Genomic DNA, 27,828 nt, shown 5'->3' with positions numbered 1-27,828 from the left:
TAATGCTGAGTAATAGTCCATTGTGTATATATACCACGGTTTCTTTATCCATCCATATGTTGAAGGGTATCTAGGTTGGTTCCACAGTTTAGCTATTTTGAAATGAGCTCCTATGAATATTGATGTAGTTATATCCCTATAGAATGCTGATTTTAAGTCCTTTGGGTATAGACCAAGGAGTGGGATAGCTGGATCAAATGGTGGATCCATTCCCAGTTTTCTAAGAAATCTCCATACTGCTTTTCATAGTGGTTGCACCAATTTGCAGTGTCACCAGCATTGTATAAATGTACCTTTTCCCCACATCCTTGCCAATACTTACTATTGCTTGTATTCTTGATAATTGCAATTTTGACTGGATTGAAATGGAATGTTAGAGTAGTTTTAATGTGCATTTCTCTAATTGCTAGATAAGTTGAACATCTTTTCATGTATTTGCTGATCAATTATATACCTTCTTGGAAGTATCTGTTCAGTTCCTTAGCCCATTTATTAATTGGGTTATTTATTTTTTTGGTGTTAAGTTTTTTGAGGTTTTTAGATATCCTGGAGATTAGTGCTCTATCTGTGCATGTAGTAAAGATTTTCTCCCACACTGTGGGCACTTTCTTCACATTATTGATTGTTTCCTTTGCTGAGAAGATGATTTTTAGTTTGAATCCATCCCATTATTCTTGCTTTTTATTTCTTGTGCTTTAGGAGTCTTGTTAAGGAAGTCAGGACCTAATCTAACATGATGGAGATTTGGGCCTACTTTTTCTTCTATTAGGTACAGGATCTCTGGTCTAATTCCTAGGTCCTTGATCCACTTTGAATTGAGCTTTGTGCATGGTGAGAAATGGAGGTTTAATTTCATTTTGCTACGTGTGGATTTCCAGTTTTCCCGGCACCATTTGTTAAAGAGGCTATCTTCTCCAATGTATGTTTTTGGTGCCTTTGTCTAGTATGAGATAACTGTATTTGTGTGTGTTTGTCTCTGTCTTCTATTCTGTACCATTGGTTTACATGTCTATTTTGGTGCCAATACCATGCTGTTTTTGTTACTATAGCTCTGTAGTTTTGAGATGACTCCTGCTTCACTCTTCTTGCTAAGGATTGCTTTGGCTATTCTGGGTCTCTTATTTTACCAAATGAATTTCATGATTGCTTTTTCTATTTCTATGAGGAATGTTGTTGGGATTTTAATTGGAATTGCATTAAATCTGTATAATGCTTTTGGTAGTATGGCTATTATATTTTTCATGAATATTAACAAACACTTTTATGCAAAATAATTATTTTTCTAAAAAAAACACTATAGGAAGCGGGCCAAACTTTATATATTTTGCTGATCTCTTTAAGAAAAGACAACAGGATTCTCATATTTGTTTCTTTAGTTAAAAGTTGGAATGTGTTGCTTTGGTTAAAAATGACCTGGTCTTATACAGATAGGAATTTGGGTAAGGGAGAAATATTTCAAAGCCTTTTCAAATAATTGTGAATATTCTGCTTTGCTACCACATTAAAACTCAAGCAGTGGTAGTTTCTTAAAAATTGGCTGCAGTGTAGAATGTGAAAGCATATCAATGAAGTTTTCAAACATTATAAAAACTGTCTTGAGTTTTGAATGGATCTTTTCCCAAGCATGATTTTACCACCATATAGAGATCAGTTGGAAAACACTGGTTCACTGAAGATCTTACAAATAAATAGATCTTATAGATTCTATTTCATTATATAATATGAAAAAAATCACATTTGTTAATATCACCTCCAGCCTTGACGGAAAAAGCCATTGACTATTGGGAAGCTGTCAAGTCACCATGTTGAACATAGGTGTCTGGAGTTCTAGTTCTAAGTTCTTGGAAAATTTAGAATTTTATCACTAGTAATAAATATGATCAGTTATTTTCCTTGAAATTATACTTTCATTTTGTTCATTCCCAGGAAAATATCTGCCAACTACCCACGTCTGTATACCCAAATCTTTGTGTCAATCATCTGTCAAGTAAAAGTGACATTTCATGGGGGGCAGAAGCTATTTCTGCTCACAACTCAAAACCACACAGGCACTTTTCCTGGAGGCAGTTGTACTTCAATGGGTAACAGCAGTGCTTTATGGGTGCTTCCATTTTTCTTGCATAATATTATACAACCATATACTCAAGGCTTAAGGTGTAGTAAGTTAGTCACATGCATTTTCAGTGCAGATGTTAATTCAGGGAAGAAGGCAAAAAGCAACTTGCTGTTACAAAAATGGCTTTAACATTGCAAGCCCCAAGAAGGGTCAGGAATCCCTCTGAGGTGGACAGAGCATACATCCGTTGGTGTAGGCAATAGTACAGTGAGGGGAAAAGAAACACCAATCCAACTTGCTAAAAAGACTTCAAGAGTGAAAAACTGAGCTGGACTTTAGAGGAGAACTAAGATGTAAATAGGTGGTAAGGAATGGGGAGGGGAAGTCCTTCTAGCAAAGGAGTAGAGGCAGGAAGGAGTGTGACATAGTTGAAAACCTGATGAGAAAGGATGGTTGGGTTGGAGGGTTAGGAACAGGGACTAATAGTTTATAAAATGTGGGCTATGATCACATTATGAGGTATCTTGAATATCCACCTGAAAATCAGTCTTTCACTAGAGGTCACTGGGCATTGCTAAAGTTATTTTAACCCTTCAATGACATGGTGAGCATGTTGGTTTAGAGACATCCATGTGCAGGAGGTGAGTTTGGTGAGTACTGGAGGCATAGAGGCTGATGGGATAGGAATGTAGTCTAGGTCGTAAGGGTCAAGACTGCAGACCAAGTGTTGGCACTAGATGGAACAGAAGGAAATGTAGACTCTGTGCTTCAGAAATAGAAGTGATATGAGAAATGAAGACTAAAAAGTCAAAGGTTACCTAAATACATTTTATAACCCCAGTTCCTTGCCAAGAACTTTGTTTGTTAGGATACTGGATGACAACTGGGATTGAGACTTTGACCTCCCAGAAGAATAAGAATGTTTCCTTTTTTTCTGATAACGGGACTATATTGTTGAACACATTTCCCTTTTGCTCTGCTTCCAAGAGGCTTTGGGCCAATTTTCATGTTAAGATCACAACAATTACTGTTGTCCCAAGGGTTAGTACATTTTCTTCCTCCTACCTTCTCTGGCCTTCATCCTCTCATTTACAAACCATTCCTCTTATTTTATTCATTCTCGTTGATGCTAAACGTCATAAGTTCTTTTGAAATAGTCTGGGAGAAGGGTAGAATACAATTTAACGGTAGTGATAATAACCCTTAACATATTCTATTCACTTGTGGAAGGGTCCTCCACTTCAATCACATTTTCTTAGAACCTAAAGACAGCTAAGAAGCCTCTGACATCCAGAACCAAGCACTAAGGCTTAAGTTCAAAGAAACTTAAGAAATTCAGTTAATCTGTTTCCAATTCAAAGCCAAATAAAATCAGCAAACAATAAGGTCCTACCGTGTTTTCTTTGATATGCGGATGCTAATTCACAATAAGGGGGTGAGGGCTAGGGAAGAATAGAGGTACTTTGGATTAGGCAGAGGGGAGTGAATAGAGGGTAGGGGGTATGGGAATAAGCAGGATAATAGGATGAATCTGACATTATTACCCTGCATACATGATTACATGACTGATGTGATTCACATCATGTACAATTAGGACAATGAAAAGTTGCACTCCATTTATGTATGATGTATCAAAATGTATCCTGTTGTCTATAGCTAACTAGAAGAAATGAAACAACAACAACAAAAATAGGGTCCTACCATACCTATGAAAGACAGGTAAGTTGGTAGCTAAAGGATGTGACCCCTGATAATCTGAGAATGATGAGAGAAAAAGCCAGGTGTGTTTTCTGATGACTACAAGGTGCATGAATGCACCCAAGACACAGCTGGTAATGAAGAATTGTCACATGCTTAAATAGAGAACACCAGCCTCTTGGCGTGCAGCGAGAGCTCCCTGTGTTCCAGGGTTTGCACTCTTGCCTCACAGGCATCACCTCATGTCATCTTCATGATAACCCTGCCCTTTTATGATTCCCCCCTCCCTTTCCAAGTAAGTACATTTAGTTTAAAGAGAAAATATGCGAACAAAGGCACATGGCTAGTGGTTCATAGCAGAGTTGAAGTTTGAACCCAGATCTACAAGACACCAAAGTTGCCGTCCTTTATTCTCAGTTTAGGTTCCCTTCTCTATGAACTCCTAGATAATAATAACAAGTTATGTTATATCTACTATTTTCTTTTAAGGTATAAAAATTATACATACTAAAGAGAATTTCAAGCACAAAAAAATTAACCATTTTTTAATTGGCATAAGGTATAATTATGTGAACTCATTTCTTCAGAGCATGTCATTTCTTAAATTCTCAATAATTGACAGGAGGAAAGTTTTGTAAGGTTTTATTTATTGTCTAATAGTCAAAATAAGTCATTTGGGTTTTTTTGTATGTGTGTTTGTGTGTTTTAGATAAATCTGTGGATTCTCATTTTTATACCACAAAGAATAGCTCTTCTAGTAAACCACTTTTTGAGGTGAAGGAGGGGAAAAGTAATATTTATATGAAACATTAACCAATGGATACAATTGCCATGATCCTTTGCCTTGCTGAGCACTCTGTCCTTTGGTTTTTCTTCTTATTGTGAATGAAGTTGCAAACATTGATTTCCAGAGGAGTATTCCGAGAAAATTATGGCTGAGAGGTACACAGGACATAATAGTTGATGGGGGGAGTTACAGGGATGACAGCACTCTATTCTGCAAACTCTGAGCAGCTGAAAGGCTAAAAATAACTCGGGGCAGCTCCTAAACTGGAAATGAAAATCTCCTATGAAAGATGAAGAGCTCACCAAAGAAATCTTGCCCTATCAGGAAAACCCTTAGTCGACTGTCAAACCTATGTCACTAGGAGAGTGACAGATTGTAACCTTAAGGGAATATGAAGAAAAAAAATTATATAAGAACCCAATAAAGAGCTTAAGACTTATTACCTCAGTTACATTCTCAGCTATACCTTATTTATATTCTTCAGCCCAGAGTATGAATAGTTGTACCATGAAACTCTTTGCTGTTCATTCTCAGAAGAGAGTCACCTGTTGTGAGATTGGCTCTTTATTCAAAAGTATACAATTTCAAGAACTACTAGCCTGGATCACAAAAGACATAGGTTGATGGAGAAAGTGGGGGTAGTTCACAACTGTGGGTTTGGTGAATGGGAGCTACCAGTGAGTATGTTTGAGACATAATGAGTTGAGTTTTCTAAGAGGTAAAAGTAAGGGATGGGGATGGTGGTACACACCAATAATCCCATTGACTTAGGAGGCTGAGGCAGGAGGATTGCAAGTTTGAGGAGACCAAGCTCAGCAACTTAGCAAAGCCTTAAGCAACTTAGCAAGACCCTGTCTCAAAATAAAATCATATATATATATGATGGGGGAATGTACCTCAGTGGTAAAGTGCCTCTGGGTTTAATCCTCAGTACCAACCAAAAAATAAAAAAATAAATAAAAATGTTAGAGACAGATGAAAGATGGTTAATGAAGAAGAACAAGAGGGTAAGTAGGGAGAATCAGGTGGTTGTGAAAGCAAGTGAAAATTATTGTTCCTGAAGACAAAGGATCTCAAAAATAAAACTGTAGGTAGTATGTTGTGAAAGTCCACTAAATCCTAAAGCATCTGATTGTAACATGATTTTTTGGGTTCCAGCTGATTCCAAGGTATAAGATTAGGAGCTACTTCTTAAAAGTCTAAGAATATAATTTAAGACAACTATTTTGTGGTAAATCCAAAACCTACAGAACATTCTTCCTCTGGAGATGGTGCAAGCTGAAAATGCTCATAGGTTCAAAAAACTTTTATATAAATGGATGGAAATTGAATCCATGATGGACAGTAAAGCAAAAGAAGATGTTTTGGAGATACTGAAACCTTCGGAGTTTAGCCTTCAGGAGGGTAATCATTCTCTCTCAAATGTCCTCTTGTACCACTTGCGTTAGTTCATCTATCACCTTATCTTTCCTAACACTACTGGGAATATCTTCCAGTTTAATCTCTGTCATGTTTCTTTTCCCAGTGTCATCCCTGCCAGGTGAGAACAAGGTGAACAGATGACGATTTCCTTTAGAAAGGGAAGGTCTAAAAACAACCACTGTAGACATTTTCACTTTGTCTTTTTCTTTGTACAGCTTGGCTTTTCTTCATTGTTCCCTTTCTTTTGTGCATTTACTTATTGATTTATTTAAGAAAAGCTAAATTGAGACTTTAAAGGGGTGGAAGTTCTGCAGGGAAACAGCAAAGAAAAAAAAAAAAAGAACCCCAAATCGAAACCATGTTAATGAAAATCCCAATGACAACTCTGTGAGTTTAAGGAAAAAGCTCAGTAAGGCTTTTAACTCGGCCTCTTTCAGCAATAAGAATCTTTTTCATCTATTCTAGTTTTTTGTTTGTATGTTTGCTATGCTGGGACTGAATCCAGGACCTTGCACATACTAGGCAAGCGTTCTATTGCTGAACTACATCCCGAGCCCTAGTTAATTCCTTTTAAGGAAGTTTTATTTTAAAGATCATTTGAAAGTTCTATTTCCCTATATCCTCTATGCTTGTTCAGAAATTACTCCATTTAATATAAGTAGTGCTTCCTTGGGATGGACTAGAAGGGAATATTTAATAATAATTATGTCATAGGCATTGTATCTTCATCCTTATTCATTGTTTAATCTTCAGTATTCTCATACCAGAAATCTGGTGAGTTATATTTAACACAGAGGAGGAAAAAGGCAAAGTACTTATTCTAAACCAGGAGGCCAGGGGCATGTGAATATTTATAACAGCAACAAACACAATGAAAAGGCATTTTTTGTGATAAGATCTAATGATATTATAAGTAACTACATTTGTTCCAACTGAGAAATGACCACAAGTAATAAGTTCAGCTATTTGGAAATTAGTTGTTATTTACCAATGTTAAATAGAAAGACTATTTTTAAAGAATTTGTATATCAATTTTAATTTGCAACAGAAATCAATTATAGCCAGGCATGGTGGTGCACATCTGTAATGCCAATGGCTCAGTAGGCTGAGGCAAGAGGATCATGAGTTCAAAGCCAGCCTCAGCAAAAGCAAGGCACTTAGGAACTCATTGAGACCCTGTCTGTAAATAAAATACAAAATAGTGTTGGGGATGTGGCTCAGTGGTCAATTGCTCCTGAGTTCAATCCCAGTTCCACCCACCCATCAAAAAAAGAAATCGGTTATAAATCAAATATGTGGTAGGCTCTAAATCTAGAGAAATGGGTGAATCAAAATATATAACAAGTACTGGTACCATGTAGTTTATAATGGAAAGTCAGTCAATGGGGTGATGACCTTCTAAAATTAGCGTGGCACACTCCAGTTAAATGTTCACATTGCAGAGAATATATCAACATTGCTGAATCCCCAAAGCTGGCTGATAGAGTATTCTTTAGTCCCTTTTAGGACTTTGGTAAAAAATAAAGTCTTTTAAGGTCACTATTTATATTATTCCCTGTCCTCTTTTCATGGCCACAACCTGTTACCTTTTCTAATGGTGTTATGTTAGCTTTTTGTGTCTGCAACCAAAATACTTGACAAAAATTTAGAGGAGAAAGTTTATTTTGGATTTATGGTTTCTGAAGTCTCAGTCCATGCTCAGCTGGCTACGAAGGAGACACATCGTGTTAGAAGGATATGGCAGAGGAGAGCTGTTCACCTCATGTCAACCGGAAAGTAGAGGAGCCAGGAACAGGATGTAACCTCCAAGGGCATGCACCCAGAGACCTGCCTCCTCTAGTCATACCCATTTTCCCACAGTAATTTGGCATGAACAAACTTTATATACAGAGTTAGGAAAACTTATGCTGTAAATGGGTAATAATGAATGTGACACATACCACTATTGTCATGTATGTAAAAAAAAATTTTTTTTAAATCAAATTATTAATCCACTAATCCACCAGAGGTGTTTTTTCTTTTCTTTTTTTTTTTTTTTTTTTTTTTTGGTGGTGCTGGGGTTTGAACCCTGGGCCTCATGCATGCCAGGTAAGTACTCAACCACCAAGTAACATTTCCTGCCCTCAAACTACTAGTCAATCAAATGGATTAATTCACTGATGAGGTTACAGATCTCATAATCCAGTCTTTTCACCTCTCAACATTGCCTTACATATGAACTTTTCACAGGGCATTACTAGTTTCAAACCATAGCAGGTGTCGGAGCCTGCTCACACGGGTGGGTACCAGAGACCACAGTGGTTATAGGTCATTCCATTTCCATATATAGATTGCTTGGTGCATGCTTCATTTGGGGATGTATAGGACCTTCTCCAAACCTTCCCTCCACATTCTTACTTTGAGTGATTACCTTTGAAGAGGCGTTGGGTACCCTCTTTCACTTAGTACAATATTGGGACAAGTGGAAAAAACTGCAGTCTTGTGAGGCTGGTACAAAGTACTCTCATACTCTGCTAGTGGATGCATTGATTTCATAAGTATTTTCAATGATGATTTAATAACCTATGTACCAGAAGCTTTTGAAAAGGCCATGGCACTTAAACTCTGCTTCCAGAATTTAGCCTAACAAAATAGTAATTGAACATGTGCACGTATACATATGTACAGGAAGGCTCATTGCAGCAGTGTTTATAAAAGCAGAAAATTGGAAGCAACTTCTGTGTTCATCAGTGGAGGAACTGTTTAACTAATTTACATTTCAGCCATCAAACATGATGATGCAGAGCTTTATATAAAGCTAGAAAATGTCTCTGATGTTTTTAAAACAGTATGTATAACATGGTACTGTTTTGGTTAATATGTGTGCATGAGTTTATAATCCTAAAAGGATGAACTCCAAAATATTTTTAAAAACTTTGCTCATCTCGGGAGGTGGGATTACATATTACTTTTATTTTTTTTCCTTTATACTTTCCTGCATCTTCAGATTTTTTTTTTTTTGGTATGGAGCATATGTCAATATTTTTCATCAGAAAAAACAGGAGTGGGGTTCTCTGAGGGAAAAAAAGTAAATCTGGAGGTGCTACATGTTGAGAATCAGCAGAGACCTTAAGGGGAGCAAGCCTGGCAACTGTCCTTCAGAAGCAAACTGTATAGGTAATAGGGTAGGGAAGGAAACAATGTGATTTGTACAGAAATCATTCTGGGTCACTCTTGAATACACCTCAATCATCATAGAGTCGCCACTAAGAGATGTTTTGGAACATCCTGATACACTGGACTCTGAGAGAGTTGGAGTTCTCACTTCAGGATGAATCCTCCTCCTTTTCCTCTGCTTTCTCTGTCATTAGCACACTCCTGAATGCCCAGTCTGGTCAGAAACAAGGTCCTGCATGTCCATGTACTTCTCTTTACCCTGTTACTAATATGTTACTTCCTTCCCCCGCCATCCCTGCTTCTTTAAGTATTACTCTTTCTACCTTCAATAATCAACTCTCCGTATTGACACTTCATGATCCTTTTTTTGGCTAAAATTTTGCAGTTTGCATTTTTGTCATAATACAAGGAATAAAATTTTGCCTATTCTCTTCTATCCCTACAGTACTTTCGCACAGTTTTGTAAAGGAAAAAAAAAGCTTCAATTATTAGATAGTGAATCTCCCTGAACTCTGCTATAGTTAAGACAAATACTTAGGAATATATGTCATTCATGGCTGCATGGCATATAAACAAAACTAAATTATAATTCCATATTTTATAAGATCTAAATATTTACATAAAGACTTTTGCTTCTGAACTTTGGATATATTTCCCCTAGAACTTGCTGTGTGCATGGATTCAAGATTTACTATAAAGCAAAAGGTCCCACATTTTCAGTTCAGTTATCTTCTATGACTTAAGTTTGTTTCCTTTGTCTTCTTGAAATTAATGACATTGCTTGCTAGTCTTAAACCCTGAAGAGAGCCACATCTTTGGTTCACATTCACATATCAATTACTGTTTAATTATGTGAATATCTTGACATTATTTTTCATATTTTAATTTCTCAACTGTTATTACTAGACAATAAACCTTTCTTGTGTAAAGTTCAATAGCATTAACCCAAATAAGCCTGGAATACTAGCTAGTTTCATAGGTTGTTTGGAAATTCAAGGGATAAAATCAGTATCACTATTTAAGGCCAGTGTCAAACACCCTTGTATATAAACAAGAGTTTAAACAAAGATTTCAGAATGACTCCTTTTTATCCAAATCTTGGACACATAACTTAAATTCAGCATTTTAAGTGATAGGAAGTAGATTCCTCTGTAGTGAAATTTGACACGGTTCCTATCAGGGATGTTTGAGGACCCATATTAAAGACACTTGAAAAGTGTGACATTGGACAAATGTTGGGCAGCCAGTTACTTTGTGGACTCACAAAAGTAGTGATGTCAGGAACCCTGGGAGAGTGCTTAGTAAGGTGGGCTTCCTAACAAATGCCACAGAACACTTAGACTCAGGCAGCCATTTCCCCAGGTGCCCTCTGTCTCTGCCTAGAAGTTAGACCTCACCATCCTGAAGTTTCCCCTTTATATAACTAAAGCATCATATTCAAGGAAAAGTCCAATGCCATAATTCAATCAGAGATCGCTTATTGGAAATTTTCCTACCATGCATTAGTAGAAAATTCTTATCTTTAAACTTGTTTTTCTGTCCACTAGGACATTCTTTCTTAACCACTGTCCTTAATTACTGGAGATCTCGACTGACTCTGGGTACAGTTCTGGTACATACATGTCCTTCTTTACAGCAAAAATTGTTTTTTTTCATGTTTTCAGATTCACACTAGCTTGCAGTTGCTGGGTAGCGTAATTTTGCTATGTGCATTTGTCCTGATTTGGTTAAGGAAGATCCTTTTTGTTAAAGGAGTGCAGTCAGATTGAGAGGAGAGAGGCCTGGAAAACATCACTTGGGTAAATCATACCTGGCCTCCTTCATGTTCGTTTCCCTACTCGGCCAAGTTCTCATTGTCAGCTGTCTCCTTGCTTGTCTCCTCCTCACCCCAAGTGTGAAATGTCAAAGCCAAACAAATGAAAACAGAGGTGGCCAGGTTGCTATTCTTCGGTGGTTGGCAGTATTGTTTTGGTTTATTTTGATATAATCACAAATGAACATAGGTTGTGCTTTTAAATATTCCAGCCTTTAGCTCTTATACAGCATCAGATCAGGTTGCCATTAGGTAGTGAATAAATGCTAGATTGGTGGCATCGGGACCAGGAGGGCAGTGGTTTTATACCAACACATTCTAGTCTCCAAACTGATTAGAAATTTGCTTGATATTTTCTCTCAGAAGAAAGGCAAAGTATTAACAAACAAAGGTTCTGTTTATTATCTTGGTATTAAGGCATTTGCCTAGGACCCTCATAGAAGAAATTAGTTAACCTGATGTGCATATGGATCTATAAATTTCCCAGTGGGGAGGTCAGTGACCATATATAAGGTCTAATCTCTAAAGTGATTTTACTTAATAAATTTTAAACCTTCTCTTTTAGTGTTTTTAAATTCACGCTGCTAAACGGGATTCAATGGGCTTCAGATTTTTTGCTTATTTCATCTTAGTGCCATTTGACTTGTTAGAAATGACTAAAGATCAAAATTTGAGTAGAAAACAAGAGAAGGTGTGGAAGCCAAGACTTGGATAATCCATCTCCAAATTATCAGTCCTTTAAAGATTACCAATATTTATTTTGAGAAACTATTAAAATTTTACTTCCTCCAAAGTTGAACTTCAAGAAAAGAATATTTGACTGTCATTTAAATGACCAAATGCATGAGTTAGTCCTGTAGTGAAAAGAATTACTGAACAATACAGCTTTTTTTTTTTTTAACAATACATTTTGTTCATAATGTATCTTTACCTAGACCAATTCCCTTGTTTGTTACATGTTCTTTGGAGCCCAGTTTTAGTTTCTTCCTTCTTCCCAATAGCCTGGTAGGATCTCTTTTGCCAAGAAGTAAGAAACCTGGATTTCACAGCAGGGGGAAACTTCCTTGAATTATAATAGTATTGTATCAGAGTGTGAAGTGCTTATTTCACACAGGCAACTATTGCCAACTCATGGGGATTTTCTTCCAAACAAAGGATCCAACATCACACAAGAGGCAAAAATGCAGAGCAGATTACTTAGGGGCAAGCTGCCAGCCTGTGCTGCCAAGCAATGGCTAGGCAAGGAAGGAGAGCCTGGAGCCATATACAGATGCCCAATTCTTCACAACTTTGTGTCAATGAGCTCCTACAGGACTCCACCCAAGGCTATAGAGAACAAGTTGCTTTTTGTATGCTTTTCAGTTGTCTGCTTGATGACCAGGCTTTCCTGACCAGTTCCACCCTGACTCACTTCCCTTTGCCCTTCTGAGAAGTTATTCCTTCTTTTTTCTTTCTTCCTGTCTTCTTTTTAATCTCTACATACAACTTTCCTCTACCAACTTCCCTGATTGTCACCAGTAGTAAAGTCTTCATTGAAAGAAGGAGAAATTGAAGGTGACTAAAGAGCTCTATGGCTAAAATGACAAAGACAGGGCTTAGCATTTTTATATAGCTTCAAAGAAAATTTTTTAAATATTTATTTTTTAGTGATAGGTGGATACAACCTGTTTATTTTAGTTTTATGGGGTGCTGAGGATCAAACCCAGGGCCTCACACATGCTAGGCGAGCGCTCTACCTCTGAGCCACAACCCCAGCCCAGCTTCAAAGAAATTTTAATGGTTTTAAATAACTACAATAGCAAATAAAAGAATTGGATGGCATTACCCTAAGACAATAATGATGAGTTGGTTTTCCTGGACCCTAAGAGCCCTGATAGCATGACTCTACCTTGAAGCTTCTTCTGTTGGTGGTTCAAATCTGTGGTTAAGTGAGGCTGGGGGCGGGGGAGGGTGCATTGAGAGACTCACCTCAGCAGTGCTCCTTCTGCAGGTAGAATTAACCTGCTAAATGGGAGGCACTTACTAGTGATAAGCTTTCATACACTCCATGGTGGGAGAAAGGAAAGAAATAACAAGTATTAGTTTCATATATGTTGCAAAAAATCTCTCTTCTCCACTGTGTGAAGATAAAAAGGAAGTGGTGTGGTAGTGGTAAAATGAGGTGATTTTGTGCTAATTGATGCTGAATACAGAGGCAAATTAATCACATTTAATGAATGTAACATACAAGTGGTTTCACCAAATGATTGCAAAATGCAATTTCCCATGAGTTTTTAATGGGAAAGAAATTTTTTAAATATTATCAGTTAAAATGCAGTCTGAGTCTTAAAAAATACAGTTAATGTAAGCATCCTGACAGACTGCAGGAGAACGCAAACTCAGGTCTATGCTTAGAGCAGATGAAACCAGTTCTGCTCAAATTCATATGGGAATATAAATTGTTTTAAGTTCTAAATGACAGACTCATTAAATTTGTTGTTATTTATAAGAATCTTAAAAATCTGTTTTCTGTGGTTGATAGTACATTGTGGATTTGAGGAAAAATAGTAATGATTTGTGTGGCTTTTGTGTGTATGGAAACATCTTCTGGAATTTTTTCATGGTTTAAAAAAAAGGATAACACCTATAAAATATGAGGTCTGGAGATAAGCCTTGGAAAAGGATTCAGAGGTTAGAAAATAAAACACAGGAAGGAAGAAATTCTTCAACTTGGGTGAAGAAAAGGTTTTGTCTTTAACAGGGTTTTATCTTACCTTTTTCTTGTTAAGTAAGCTTCAATCCTTCAAATAGGCAGATTTTTTTACTCTGTCCATTTCTAAACTGGATATGCCTTTGCTGCAGGTGGGAATAATTTGGGATGATTGTGTTACTTATATAATACTGATATGTCTCCATGCTTTTGTAGAATAATGCTAAACTGCTCAATTCAAAGGCTTTCTCTCACCAGGAACTGACTGTACTTACAAAGATCCTGGGGGCCACAACTGCTTGGTCAAGCAACTAATAATGAATATATTTTTCTTTCTCAATAAGCAGATTGATGAATCTATTAAAGGTAGAAGATAAACATTTATAAATCAGCACTTTTCCCAAAAGTTATATTACAATCTTTTTAATCCCACACAGGAAGAATTTAATGGAAAACCTGACTCCCTATTTTTTAATGATGGTCAGAGAAGAATCGACTTTGTTTTAGTGTATGAAGATGAAAGTAGAAAAGAGACCAATAAAAAGGGTACAAATGAAAAACAAAGGGTAAGTTTTTTTCTATTTTCTTTTTTATTCCTTATAATATTGTAAAATGAAAAAGAAGTGTTATTTTTATGTAAGTAATAAAGTGATATTGGTGTTGAAAAATCATTTACCAAACATAATTTCAATATTTTCTGTACTCTTGTTCCCTCAAGACATATTAACAATTTTTTTAAAATTTTGAAATAGAAACTTCTTCAGACTCTTCAGTTGGTTTCATACTGAAGGCTGACTTTCTTTGAAGGAATTGTGCTTTCTACTGTGAAGAACAGACTTCTATTAAAGCAAACCTGGCTATTTGCAACTGGGTAGAAAAGGAAGCTAAAGATTAGTGACGACAGTGTAGCAACTAGCTTCCAGTGTATGCTCACTCAAGTGCTGTAGGTGTGTTTTGCATGCATTTTCTCATTTAATTCTCATCACACCATGAACTGAGTTCTGTAATCACGCCATTTTGTAAATGACAGAGTTGACCCTTAAGAGAGGTTAAACAATGACTCAAGATTATGGATGCTGATCCGAATAGTAGTGGAGCCAGGGTTCAAACCCTTGTCTTGAATCTAGAACATGAGCTCTTGGCTACTGGTGTTTTCTGTTACCTCCTTTTCTTCCCTTTCATCCTTTGCCACTCAGGCTGCTTCCTTCTCCCTTTCCTTTGCTTCGAGCTGTTTCAGGAAACAGGGCTGTACTTATCTGGAGATATTGAAGCAGTAGGCCAGGGTTATAACAACTGCCTGGGACTTCTTTACCTAAACCCAAATTGCATTATTCTCCAACAGGACGAAAGGAGTGCACACTGATAAGCATCACTTTACTCATTTTGGAAATCATTCCCTTGGTCTTTATTCTCCACCCCTCACCTAGGTGTTATGACATGTATATGACCTTAATGGGCCCTCTCTGTACTTTCTCCCTTAAATATAACAATCTCAAGTCTATTAATTTTTTTTAAATAAACCAAGCAAAGAAACATTTTTAAAAATGGAGCAATTAGTCTTGGTTTATTTATGTGTTTAAATTTGGAGGTGCTTAAGTTTGGAGTTTTGTATTTACATGTTGCAACAGAATAAGCCCCAGGCTTTGGAAATCTGAAATTTACATTTTAATTCTGCCACTGCACTATTTGGAGTAATTCTAGTTTTAACAAAGGAGTTCTCAGATGACAATGGTTTAACAATAAAAAGATTTATTGCTGTGTCAAAATTAAAGGTGACATTGTGTTTGGCATGTGGTTTGGGGTTGGGCTCTGTCCTTGAAGTCATTAAGGGTCCCAGCCAACACAGAGGCTGGGATACATTCAACAGGTAGTTCAGGGTCATCCTATGAACACAAATAGTAGATAAGATGAGAGAGAGGAGGGAGAAAGAACTTCTGCTTCTTCACCACCTTGGTCTGGAAGTCACTGCAGGGATTGTGCTCACATTCCATCACTCGGGCCTGAGGAAGGTAGAAAGCATTGTTTGTGACAGGGTAGTTACCAGGAAAAATGTTCTTATCAATATTGTGTTTTTTTTCAATTTTTTTTTTTTTTTTACATTTTAACATCTCTGAAATCAGATTGCATCTGGTATATAAATGGTGATCATACTTTTATTGGACAAAATTATTATTTTTGGTACATAAAATATTGGCTCACCACATACTCAGTGGCATCTTACGTTCAGGAAAATGGGATCCCAACACCTAGTCCCTGGGAATATGAATAAGATTAGGTAAAATAACATATGATGGTGTTATATAAATTTTAGCCTATATCAAATAGTTCCTTTATGTGTCTTCCTCTCATCTTATTTGGGGCTTATGAAAAGACATGGCTCTCAGACAATTTTATCACTGGAGCAAAATATCTTAGAGCACTTTTCCTGTGGACTCTAAGACATTCTGTGCAGTCATAGTCACCATTATCAAATATTCATTAAGTGTCCATATGCCAGTGGAGCAGAATTGAGACTAAAGTTAAGTTAAACAGAGCTAATCCATTAAAGTATAAAGGAAACAGTTCTGGTTTTAGACAAGAGCTTTACTGCCATGGTGAAGGGGCCCTAGAGCTACTTACATTATTAATAGACTCTGCATTTGTGTTAGAAAAAACATAGGTCCCAGGATAACCCTTGTAAATCAGGAGGAAAAAATAATCATTAATTTTGGAAATCCTTGAATCCATGGATTGATATACCTTGATGTTGGTTTTTATGATCTATGCTTTGAAGTATTTTCAGTTTGTATTTGTACATATTACTTAATTTATACACTACCAAAATTCAAAGCTCAACTTTGGAATCATGTTTTTTTTTCTTTTAATCTGAAAAACATTTTCAAGTTATATCATATTCCTTGTCAGGGCTTATTGAGGATTTAGGACAATACCAAGGGAAGGCAATTTCAAACTCCTGTTTCTTTTGAAAGAAAAAATCTGTGTAAATCATATTGATTTCCTAAAACAGCACTAAGGTTGACTTCACCAGGGTTTATTGAAAAACTGTTGTTAAACATGTTGTAGTGCTGTAGAAATATAGAAGTAATAGGGCCACAAACACCAAAAACACAGATACAGCCTTTTAAGCCTCTGTTTATCTCCTCATGAGCAAGAGAAAATCCTGTTCTAGCCAAACATCCGATAGCAGGTAGCTTTGTTCCTTATGTAGTGAAATCACTTCAGAACTATTACACCTTTCTTTAATAGCATGAACTCTTTTTATGTAGATTTTACATGGGGACTTGTATAAACTATTTCCATAAGCACTCATTTCAGCTTATACTATGCTTGGCACAGAATCAGTCTGGGTATTTTTCATTGCAAGTCACAAGAAAACTACGTTCAAAAATGGCTTAAATGCTGGAAGAAAATAATTTTGTTCTCATTTAACAAATAGTCTGGATATAGAACCATCTCTAAGCTAGAGAATTTATTGGCTTAATGAGGCCATTCCATCCTTCTACCCTGCCATCCTCAGTATTTGGCTCTCCCTTAACTGACTTCATTTGGTTGTAAGTTGGCTGCTACAACTTTAGGTAGCCAGAGGCAGAAAGAGGGGACATCCTTTCTCATGCCTCCCCCTTTTAAAGACAAGAAGCCCTTAGAAGGGCCCTTAGCAGTCTATCATCTATTATAGTTTATTCCTCAGTCTATCACATTTGGCCCTCCATATCTGTTAGCTCTGCTGCCACAGATTAAACCAACTGCAGATAGAAAATATTCACAGAGAAAAAAATGGCATCTACACTAAACACATACAAATGTTTTTTCTTGTCATTATTCTCTACACAATACAGTATAACAACCATTTACATTGTATTAGGTATTATTCATAATCTAGAGATGATTTAAAATTTACAGGAGAATGTAGGTTATATGCAAATTTTATATCAGACATTTGCGCATCCATGAAGTTTGTGGTCCAGTCGATCCAATCCCTGGGTATATCAAGGGACTACTGCTAGTAAGATGAATGGAGTTACCTTCCACCGCATAGACTAATCAAGACTGGTCTAATTTATCTCTTGAATCACCTGATCATTCAGTATCTGAAAAACATTCAGCCTTTTCTTTGTAATAAATAAGGGGAGAATTGCTGTTCATAGCAGCCTCAATGTCTGGCATAGTACATGATTAACATAGCTAACTGTGTTTGATCCATACTGTTTGGAGCAAAGAAGTTTTAAATAAAACAAATCCCTGTTTATTATTTCTCCAACTCTGCGTACACAATTTTGTTTAGTAGTTGTTTCTTTTTTCAAACTTCCTTTTACCAGAACTGCTAACAAGTGGCAGGATTGCTCTATTTTGGATTTTATTTTGTCTGTATCTCCCTTCAGACAGATGTGCTCATGACCATGTAATGGTATAATTCAGATGATGGTAAAAGAAAGTGGAGAGGTCTAGACAGCATAAAAATAATGTAAGTAATTGTGGATATGTGTTTTACTTATATTTTAATCCATTCCTAAGGGCTGATGGAAACTTAATATCCTTAAAGGTGAGGAAAAGTTGGTATATGGAAGCATATATTTGTATTCTTATCTGGCATTAAGGATTCTTTAGTGTGCAGTAGGAAGCTCTGGCTCACAGAGAATGTAGAGTAAGGAATTTTAAATAAATTGGTGTTCAAGTTCATTATATAACTAAATATGATTTTATCCACACTTGCAAATACTGTGAGACAACTAATTGGTTTCAGATCCTGTAAGCTTTAAAAATTGTTATGCATTATTTCATACTAATTAGTCTAAGGCCAAATTGTTTGCTTAGAAGCCGAATGAGATCTTTTTGAGAATATTTAAAACTTTATCATGTTTTAGTATGATGAACACAGTATATTACTCCATTTAATGAGGTCTTAAATCTTGTAAAGTTTCATAATGATGTCCATGAAGATCTTGTACATTTTTATTAACTTTTCTTAATTATTTTAAAATTTTGTTGCTGCTGTCAAAAACATTTTATGTTGCAGCTTATGGCTTGTGGTTATGTGTAAAAGAAGTCTGTTGATTATTATGAGTTCTACCCAGGAACCTTGATAATTCTTTTTAGTTCTAATAGTTTCCAGTGCTGTTTTTTAAGTTTTTTCAGATGAAGACCATCTTATCTACAAACGACTGTATGTGGTTATTTTTGATTGAGATAACTGAGATTTTGATTGAGATAATTGAGATATTATAGATAACTCAAAAATTGATTCTTACTGGCCTTAAAGATGTATATAATTTTCATAGTTATATGCTGTCTATGCTAATACTACATTAAACATTTACATTATTGAAGTATTTGATGCTTATTTGTGGAGTATTAAAAATGTTAAACATATAGATGTAGAGAATAAAATGGTGGTTACCAGAGGTTAAAGAATACAAAATTTCAGCCTGGAAGAAGTAAGTTCAAAACATCTATTATGTAGCATGCTCATTATAGCTTGCTAATGTACTGTCTTGTTGAAAATTGCTTAAAGATTAGATCTTAAGTGTTCTTACCACACACAAAATATGTGTAATGCATATTAGTTCAATTTAGTCTTCTACAAGTATACCTATTTTTAAATAACATTTTAAATGGCAAATATTTATAGAATTTTTTAACTTTCAATTAAAATAAAGAAATATTAGGAAAGTAAAATAAAACTTTTTGAGGTTACTTATGGAAATATGTCAAAAATAAAAGTAATTAGATGAGTAATCAGGATGAAATAAGTATAAAGGAAGAAAAATAAAATGAAGTATGCATGCCTAATAAAATTATTTATTATAAACCATAAGATCTGATCAGAAGCTAAAGGTCAGTTGCAAAATTGTCTCTGAGCTTCCTATTTGCATAAGAAAATCAGAGAATGTTGTCAATAACATGATCTGGAGTTTCAGTACAATGTAAATAAAGCTGGTTCTTCAAAAGAAATGCAGTGATCTGGAGGATCCTACAGAGTCTCCTAAAGCAGAAGCCATGACTGAATGGAATGAAAAAATTGCCTAACTTCTCCATATTGAAATATAAGGGGATGGCAAAGGGGGAAATAGAAACTATAAGGAATCAGAACACTGTACAGAATTTCCTGAGTTTGACACACTTGGCACGTTCCATGAATTGGAAAGTTGAAGCTGATGTTAGAATAGCCTGAGAGGAGATAATGGCAACCAGTGTTGTTGTGTGGTTTCACCTTCCCAGGTAACTTGATAGATGTTCTGACTTTCATTATCAGGAGTGAAATCCAGGTCTAGCTTTGATTCCTTAATATTTTAGATGAATACAATCTTTATATTTTTATCTTTTTCCTTGCTTTCACCCTACTTGCATATACTAAGGTTGGAGGCTAAAAGAAATAAATTAAATTAGAATCAGCAGTTTCAAATTACAGCCACAAAATGTGTTGCTGGTATAAGCATGTTTGGTTTTACTTTTGAGTACTCAGCACAAAAGCAACAAATCCAAATCTTGATGCTTATTTCCAAAATGGGAAATATCCCTGGGCTCAAACCTTAAAAATAGAGGACAATGAAATCTTGGGAAGTAAAATCTGATTATTCCATTTCAGTTCACTGAGAACCTTAGCAAGATATTTACAAAGATATGGTGAAGAGAATACTTTTTTTTTTTTTCCCAGATTATTCCTTGTAAAGTCTAGCCTTGGGTTTAAATGGCCATCATTTGTTCTACTGCTAACAGTCACCTGTGTCTCACCTTTTTAAAGATCATATGTAAAAGGGTACAGGGTTGGCAAAAATTAATTATACCAAATTCCCATATGGAAATTGTGTGAAGGGGAAAAAGAATCACAAAAGAATAGCTTCTTGCGTGTGTCATAGGAACAAGGTTTCTTAAACTTGTCTGATGAGAAGAGTCATCCAGCTGCTTGTTAAAAATAGATTGTCCTGGCCCCATCCCATCCCTACTGAATCGGGATCTCCAGAGGAGGGACCCAAGAAGCTACAGTTTAGAAAGCTCTTCAAGTTGTTCTTATAAGCAGATGACTTTAGAAAACAAACATATAAAATGTTTTCAGTGGTTATCTCAGCAGTTAGATTATAGTGATTTTTTTCCTTCTCTAAAAATTTGCTTTCCTGGTTATTCACAGTAAGTATTTATTCCTGTGTAATTATACCCAAAATGTTAATTGAAAAAGTACATCTAACTATCCGCTTCCATTCTGTGCTTATCATTTAAAAGGATCTGTCCCCTCCTGAACACACTTTACCTACTTGTGTAAATTCCTCCTCATATAGATCCACTAACAGGAAATGTTTTGTTGCCAACATGTGAATTTAAATTAAGCTGTGGTTAAATAATTTCTGTATTCTTCTTACAAACCTTCTGGAGCACATGATATGTAACTAATAAAATAGCACGTAAAGTAATTAGTAATTTTTTGCAGCAACTAAGTATCTTGGACTTATTTTTTGTGCATTATTGAAGGATTAACAAAGGTTAACAAGTGGAAAATAAAATGACAAACATCATTACTTTGCCTAGCAGAGCTATAAGAACATTTGAAATTATCTGTGCAGATTTCATTAATATCAACCAATTTGTACTTAGTCATTGCAACTCCTGCTTTTGACACCAAAAAAGCTGGGTGCCATGAAGAAAATGTTAGGAATTGGTGTTTACAATCAGTATTATTACTGTGCAATTCACAGGCAAGTCCTTTACAACAGTGACTTTATTAACCCAAAATGAGATGTGTAATGTGTAATCTAAGGTACTTAGGGACAGAAAACTGCCTTAATTGTGCTAGTCTGTCTTTTGTGATTTTGATTGCTTTATTATTTATTTTTCTGACAGCTTTATCCATCTCTTAAAAGAAGTATAAATAAAATTTCACTTTCTGGACACTGGTAGGTGCTCTTGTCCATTTTCACCGAGGGCTGGTGGAGCTCTGGGAAACATTCTCCACCAGCAGTAATAGAATCGTGTATATTTCTTGTAATGTACATAAGTCCTCAAAGCAGTCACTTTGGCTTTAATAGAATTCTAGTAGGTTAAAAAAAATTTAAAAAATAAATCTAATGGCAATGCAGATGAATTTGCTCCCCTATAGATACAGGAATTTACAGCACAATTTAATTTATGACAAGTTTGTGGGGTTTTTTTTAAAGCTAGTAAGTCTAGTTTAATCATTTTCTGCTGCCAAATACAAATCATATGCCATAGGCTAGGTTCAGATCTTATATGGAAGGTTTTCCAACAAGGCTCATAGATAATTTTTGGTTAAAAATTGTATGGCCTCAGATATTCATTTATTCAACAAATATTTATTGAGCAATGGCTGTGTCAGCCAATATGCACTAGTAATTATCTTTCATTTTTAACATGGTAGACAGCTAGCTCTACACTAATTTTTCAAATGTCAGGAAGAGTTACTTGTGCAAGTATAAATTCTACAGAGAAGTAAAGATGATTTCATATTAAAGACTTAAGCAATCTCTTCTTAAGCAGGCAGTCTTTTCCTGTTATGTGCCCGTTTGACCAGTACAACACATATACTAATTTACTTTAGCTTTCTGACACACTAAAAAATTGATCTAGTTTGATCAATTTTTAAAATGTTCTACTGGTTTTTCATGAATTGCCATGCCAAAAGAAAATAACAAGAACTGTCTTATTAAAGTAACACCAAGATGATATAATAACATGTTTAAGCAAATATAAATGTCCTATCCTGATTCAACCGTTCAAGTATTTATAGTTGGTGGTGAAATAGAGGGCATTATAAGCTAACTCCAAGGTCTACCAATTACCTCGAGATAAATCAGGTAAACATCTCAGGAGCTGTTTCTAAAGAACTAGATAAAAACTAAAATGAGATAAATTAGTACAACCTTTCTGGAAGGCAGTGTGGCTATACATATTAAAGAACTTAAAATTGAATACACTCTTTGATTTAACAGTTCTACTCTTAGTACTATATCCTGAGGAAGTAATAAAGGATGCACAAAGATTGTTCTACAAGGATTTTCATAATAGTGAAAAATTAGAAACAATCCAAATATGTAATAATTTGAGGTTGGTTAAATAAATACAGTACATCTCCCTAAGAGGATATTATCAAGGCTTTAAAATGAGTTTGAGGGAAATGTTTCTGATGTTGTCTGCATCTCTGATAGTCACATGTGCTATTCACGCTCCACAGTGACCTTTCTTATTATTCATAGAAATGGGGCTAGCAAGAAGAGAAATGAAGAGGTATCTGTCCCCTTCAGGGGATGAAAAGGATATGTATTCATCAGTTACCAGATAATTAGTCCCAGGACCAGGATGCCAAGTAGAATAGATGAGTCCAGAAGAGAAGGGCAAGTGATTCAGTGTTAATATCCATTTTTCAGTCCCACCAGCAGTGTATGAATGTACCTTTTTCCCCACATCCTCACCAACACTTATTGGTGTTTATATGCATAATAGCTGCCATTCTCACTGGAGTGAGATGAAATCTAAGAGTGATTTTGATTTGCATTTCTCTAATTGCTAGTGATGATGAACCTTTTTTCATGTATTTGTTGGTTGATTGTACATCATCCTCTGAGAAGTCTCTCTTCGGGTCCTTGGCCCATTTATTGATTGAGTTATTTGGTTTTTTTGGTGTTTAGCTTTTTGAGTTTTTTATATACCCTAGTGATTAATGCTCTATCTGATGTGTGAGGGGTAAAGATTTGCTCCTAAGATGTAGGCTCTTTATTCACCTCATATTGCTGGTGGGACTACAAATTGGTGCAACCAACATGGAAAGCAGTATGGAGATTTCTTGAAAAATTGGGAATGGGACCACCATTTGATCCAGCTGTCCCTCTCAACCTAGATACCCTTCAATAGATGAATGGATTAAAAATGTGGCATATATACACAATGGAATATTATTCAGCAATAAAAGAGAATAAAATCATGGCATTTGTAGAGTTAGAGAAGATAACTGTAAGTGAAGTTAGCCAAACCCAAAAAACCAAATGCTGGATATTTTCTTTGATATAAGGAGGCTGATTTATAGTGGAATAGGGAGCGGGAGCATGGGAGGAATAGACAAACTCTAGATAGAGCAGAGGGATTGAAGGGAAAGGGAGGAGGCATGGGGTTATTAATGATGGTGGAATGTGATGATCATTACTATCCAAAGTACATGTATGAAGACATGAATTGGTGTGACTATACTATGTACACAACCAGTGATATGAAAAATTGTGCTCTATATATGTAATAAGAATTGTAATGCATTCTGCTGCCATAAATAAATTTAAAAATTACATAAAAAACCATTTTCCTGTAAAAATAGGGTCAGTGGTATCCCACTGGAGGGACTGGGGTCATTGGATACACAGAATGGGTTGCAATTGTCTATTTTGACAAATATTTATATTAAAAGGGAAAGGCAAGCCTCTAGTACGTTTGCAGGATAATTTTTTGTTTTTTAGGGTCTAAGAGAAGCTGAGCATTTTAGAAGGCAGAGAAAGGTTAATGATAGTGGCTAATGATTTCTAGGGCTTATTATATGCCAAGTGTCATGTTATATACTTTATACCCAGAATCCCATTTAATCCTTCAAGATGAAGCTATTTCTTCTCTGATTTTTATGATGAAACCAAGGATGCTTTGAGTTGAAGTTATTTGCCCTGTGTCTCCAGGCTAGTGCACGGCAGAGCTAGCATTTGAATTTTGATTCTCTGAATATAACCAGTTATACCCAAAGGTAAGAGGGAAACCAAAGTTGCAAAAGTTGAAGGGATTGTTTTGTAGACTAGAATCTGAGAGGAAAGAGCTCCTTGAATGTGATGAGTTGTAGCCTGAGTTTAGAAATTCCATATAGAGAAGGCACCAGGTCTAGCCTGTACTATTCAGTGTGTTGTGTTCATGTTATGTCACTGATATGATCAAGACAGGAGTAGTTTGTGTTTGGTATGTTTGATGACAGAATGGCCCAGCTTTCTGAACCTTACCCCTTTTGTCATCTCGTAATTCAAACTCCCGAAGTGTCTAGGAATCAGTTCATGCTCTGGACGTTTCTGTGCTGTCTAATGCTAGTACATTCCAGGAATAGAATGTACTTTTTCCTCATTGTATCAGATAATACAAATGAAGGTTCATGGAAAAGTCGGGGGGCTAAGAACATGGGAATGCAGTTGTTGTATGGTAGTACCTAGCACACCTCAGTCCATTCCTACATGATAGGAAGCTATCAGCCAACCATCTGCTCAGTTTATTCATTCATCTGACATTCATTTTGTAGGTCTGTTCTGAGCATTAATGATACTTTAAACATAAAGACTAACATCTCCGGGGGAGAGGTAGTCATTAAAGAGCAGGTAGAGTCATAGAAAGATTTAAAATTCTTAAGAAGCATTTGAAATGTTTGTTGGCTGGGGAATAAGAGCAATGAGAGCGCAATGAAGAGAGAAATAGAGATATTACATAACTCAAGAAGAGATATAAAAGGATGTACTTCAGATATCAAGACAGATGATGTCTAGCTATTAGTAGGTAGAAAGAAGGAAACCTGCATGAGTTCGCAGTGAGCAGCTGCCATGTCCTCTGTAAGGAAGGAAGGTAGGTAGGTCGGTCCCCTGCGGAGCATGCTGGTCTGCAAGTTAGATATGCAGCAGGAGGAGCACCTTGGAAGTGTAGAACACTCCCTGGCAGGTGGCTAGGAGCCACAGAGGAGATAGGTGTACATTGTGGTAGACCTGACTGTGATGGCAACTGTGAACTTGTAACAAGGCCAGTTGATGTAGTTATTTGACTTGTTTCTTACCAGCAGTTAAATCTTAAATACCTGTTAAGCCCTGGAGAAGCCTCTCTTCTGATTCTCCTATTCTTCTAAGCCCGTGGCCTGAACTGTGAAATTTCTTGTCTTCTGTAGGGTATACAAGACACAGGCAAGGGTCCTGCTGCAGCCTGCTAGTGAGAGCATGTCAGCTTCCCCATGCACATCCTCAGGGTGAGTCCCCTCCCCTGAAGGAGAAGGCCTCATGGTGTCCAACCCTTGCAGAATACTTGCTCCTCTATTTATAGTGATTTGGTTTCAGGGTAACAGGTTTTCCCTAGTTCATGGCTATGCTCTCAGTGAGGGTTCTTGCTTGAAAGTAACAAAAATAGCTATAAGTTAATAGATAAGGAATTTATCAGGGAGATGTTAGGAGCTCATAGATTCCCCTAAAGAATTCGACAAATAAATGAGTCGAGGCAGCCAGCAGACAGGGCAGAAACAGTTCTTCACAGACAGCCGTGAAAAAAAGTGTGGTTACTGCCCTGGACACAGGGCTGCCATTGGCACCATGGATACCCACTGACCAGCAGTAGTCATCAAAAAATCCTGCCACAAGCTCTGCCTCTTCAGTCTCTGGAATTGGCATTTGCCCTCTCATCCACCCCAGAATGATTCTGTTTGGCCTGGCTCCTTAGTGTCTCTAGCTTCCTATTCAGAGTCTGGAATGGGTGGTCTGATTGGCAAAGTATAGCTCTTCTGCTGGTAGTTGAACGTCACAAGGCACCAGGAAAAGGAGTGGGTACATTTTTATCTGTTATAATAGATACAGTAGGAGCTGAAATGTTGAGTGGTCATTTATTCTGGTATTTCATGTAATAGATGGCTATTACAGTGCCATGAAATACAAGAATAAATGTTCCAGTCTTTCTGTTGAGAGGAAGTCTTAGATTACTGGATGCTGAGTTTCTCTGTAATTCTCTGTAACAATAGAATAAATTCTTTGATTCTTCAGTATTTTTCAGGTTGCCTAGAAAATAGTGGAACCTCGGGAAATGTTTGTAGAATGAATTAATAAATGTTGTGGGGTTTTTTTTAGTACAATAGCCACCCCCACCACATACATTATCTTCAGGGAACACATTTCAAGATCCCCCCCCCCCCCCGTGAATACCTGAAATCATAGGTAGTACCAAACTCTATATATACAATGTTTTTTTCCTATACATAGGTACAAAAATTTAATGTTTTTTTTCCATCTTAACTAAGCATGTCTTACACACTGTGGCTGTAACTTTTGCAGTTTGAGGTGTGACATCAAGCTAACATGAATTTCTTTTTCCTTGTTCACAATTTCACAGAAAATTCATTCTTACTGTAGATCTTAGCAACCTCAACCACATGACTTTTTTCCTTATGAATTCAAGAACTCTCACCTTTTCACTTCAAAGTAGTACTTTATGGTTTCTCTTTGGCATATTCAAATCATCAACATCAAGATTCTTGTGCTTTGGGACCACTGCTAAGAAAAATGAGGGTTACTTGAACATGGCTTTGTGATATTGCGATAGTCCATTTTATAAACAAGATGACTACTTAGTGATAAATGGGTAGGTAGTGTATACGGTGTAATTACTCTGCATAAAGGAATGATTCACATCTTGGGCAGGATGGGGCAGAATGAGATTTCATTGCATAAAACCAGAGCAGTGTACACATTATTTTAAATAATCTTTTAAAATCAGCTTATTTCTGGAATTTTTCACTTAATATTTTTAAACCTCAGTTGACAGTGACTCACTGACATGACAGCAAGCCAAGACCATGTATATTCTCTCAACAATCATGTATTAAGCATATAATTTGTGTCAAGCACTATGTTGAACACTGTTTGCAGGATCAAAGTGTTTTTACTCAATGGTAAATAAAGGAGTAATCAGAAACCATACAAGAATCAAAATATGAGGATTTGGATCTTGAGTGAAATAATGCCTCTTACATAAGAAGAGGAATGAATCTGGTCAACCTCCCAAGTTGAGGCTGTGAATATGGCACCAGAAGGGAAGAAAGAGCTGAAAATCTCCCCAGGACAAATTGAAGGGATGGTGGCGAGCAGGGAAGTCAAGAGGATGTGAGTACCTGCTGGGAGCAGAGTGGCACTTCAAGTGCTCCGCACCCCCTCCTGACTCCAGAATTTTTAGGCCAGTTGCTTGCTCACTTTAAGGGAAGTCGCAGCTTTCACTGACCCTCCTGTAAGTGTAAGCTCTAAGTGTTACAAGCAATAAATGTGCCATGTAACAGATTATTAAATAAAACAATTTTCTATTTAGGATATTTCTGCAAAACATGTCTGGATTCAAATTTAGCCCAACGCCAGGTATATTTTTTTCATCTTTTTTCATATGGCATCATCTATGTCACATTTGTTAGGTGAATTCCATGCTCTCTTTATTGTCCCTGGCCGAAGCAGCTC

At 36.4% G+C, this 27,828-nt stretch overlaps 1 protein-coding gene across 2 annotated transcripts in view; it reads left to right on the top strand.

The window, feature by feature from the left end:
- Positions 1-27,828, top strand: part of Ano6 (anoctamin 6) — a 192,331-nt gene that overhangs the window by 92,815 nt on the left and 71,688 nt on the right. For both annotated transcript variants that reach the window (XM_026400643.2, XM_026400644.2), the window contains one exon: positions 14,059-14,187. In XM_026400643.2, coding sequence (XP_026256428.1) covers positions 14,059-14,187 — 129 coding nt within the window. The remainder of the gene's footprint in view (positions 1-14,058; positions 14,188-27,828) is intronic.

The sequence above is a fragment of the Urocitellus parryii genome, chromosome 5, assembly GCF_045843805.1.
Source record: "Urocitellus parryii isolate mUroPar1 chromosome 5, mUroPar1.hap1, whole genome shotgun sequence".
Classification (NCBI taxonomy): domain Eukaryota; kingdom Metazoa; phylum Chordata; class Mammalia; order Rodentia; family Sciuridae; genus Urocitellus; species Urocitellus parryii.
The sequence above is the reverse complement of the archived record's forward strand: the minus strand, read 5'-3'. Positions and strand labels throughout refer to the sequence as shown.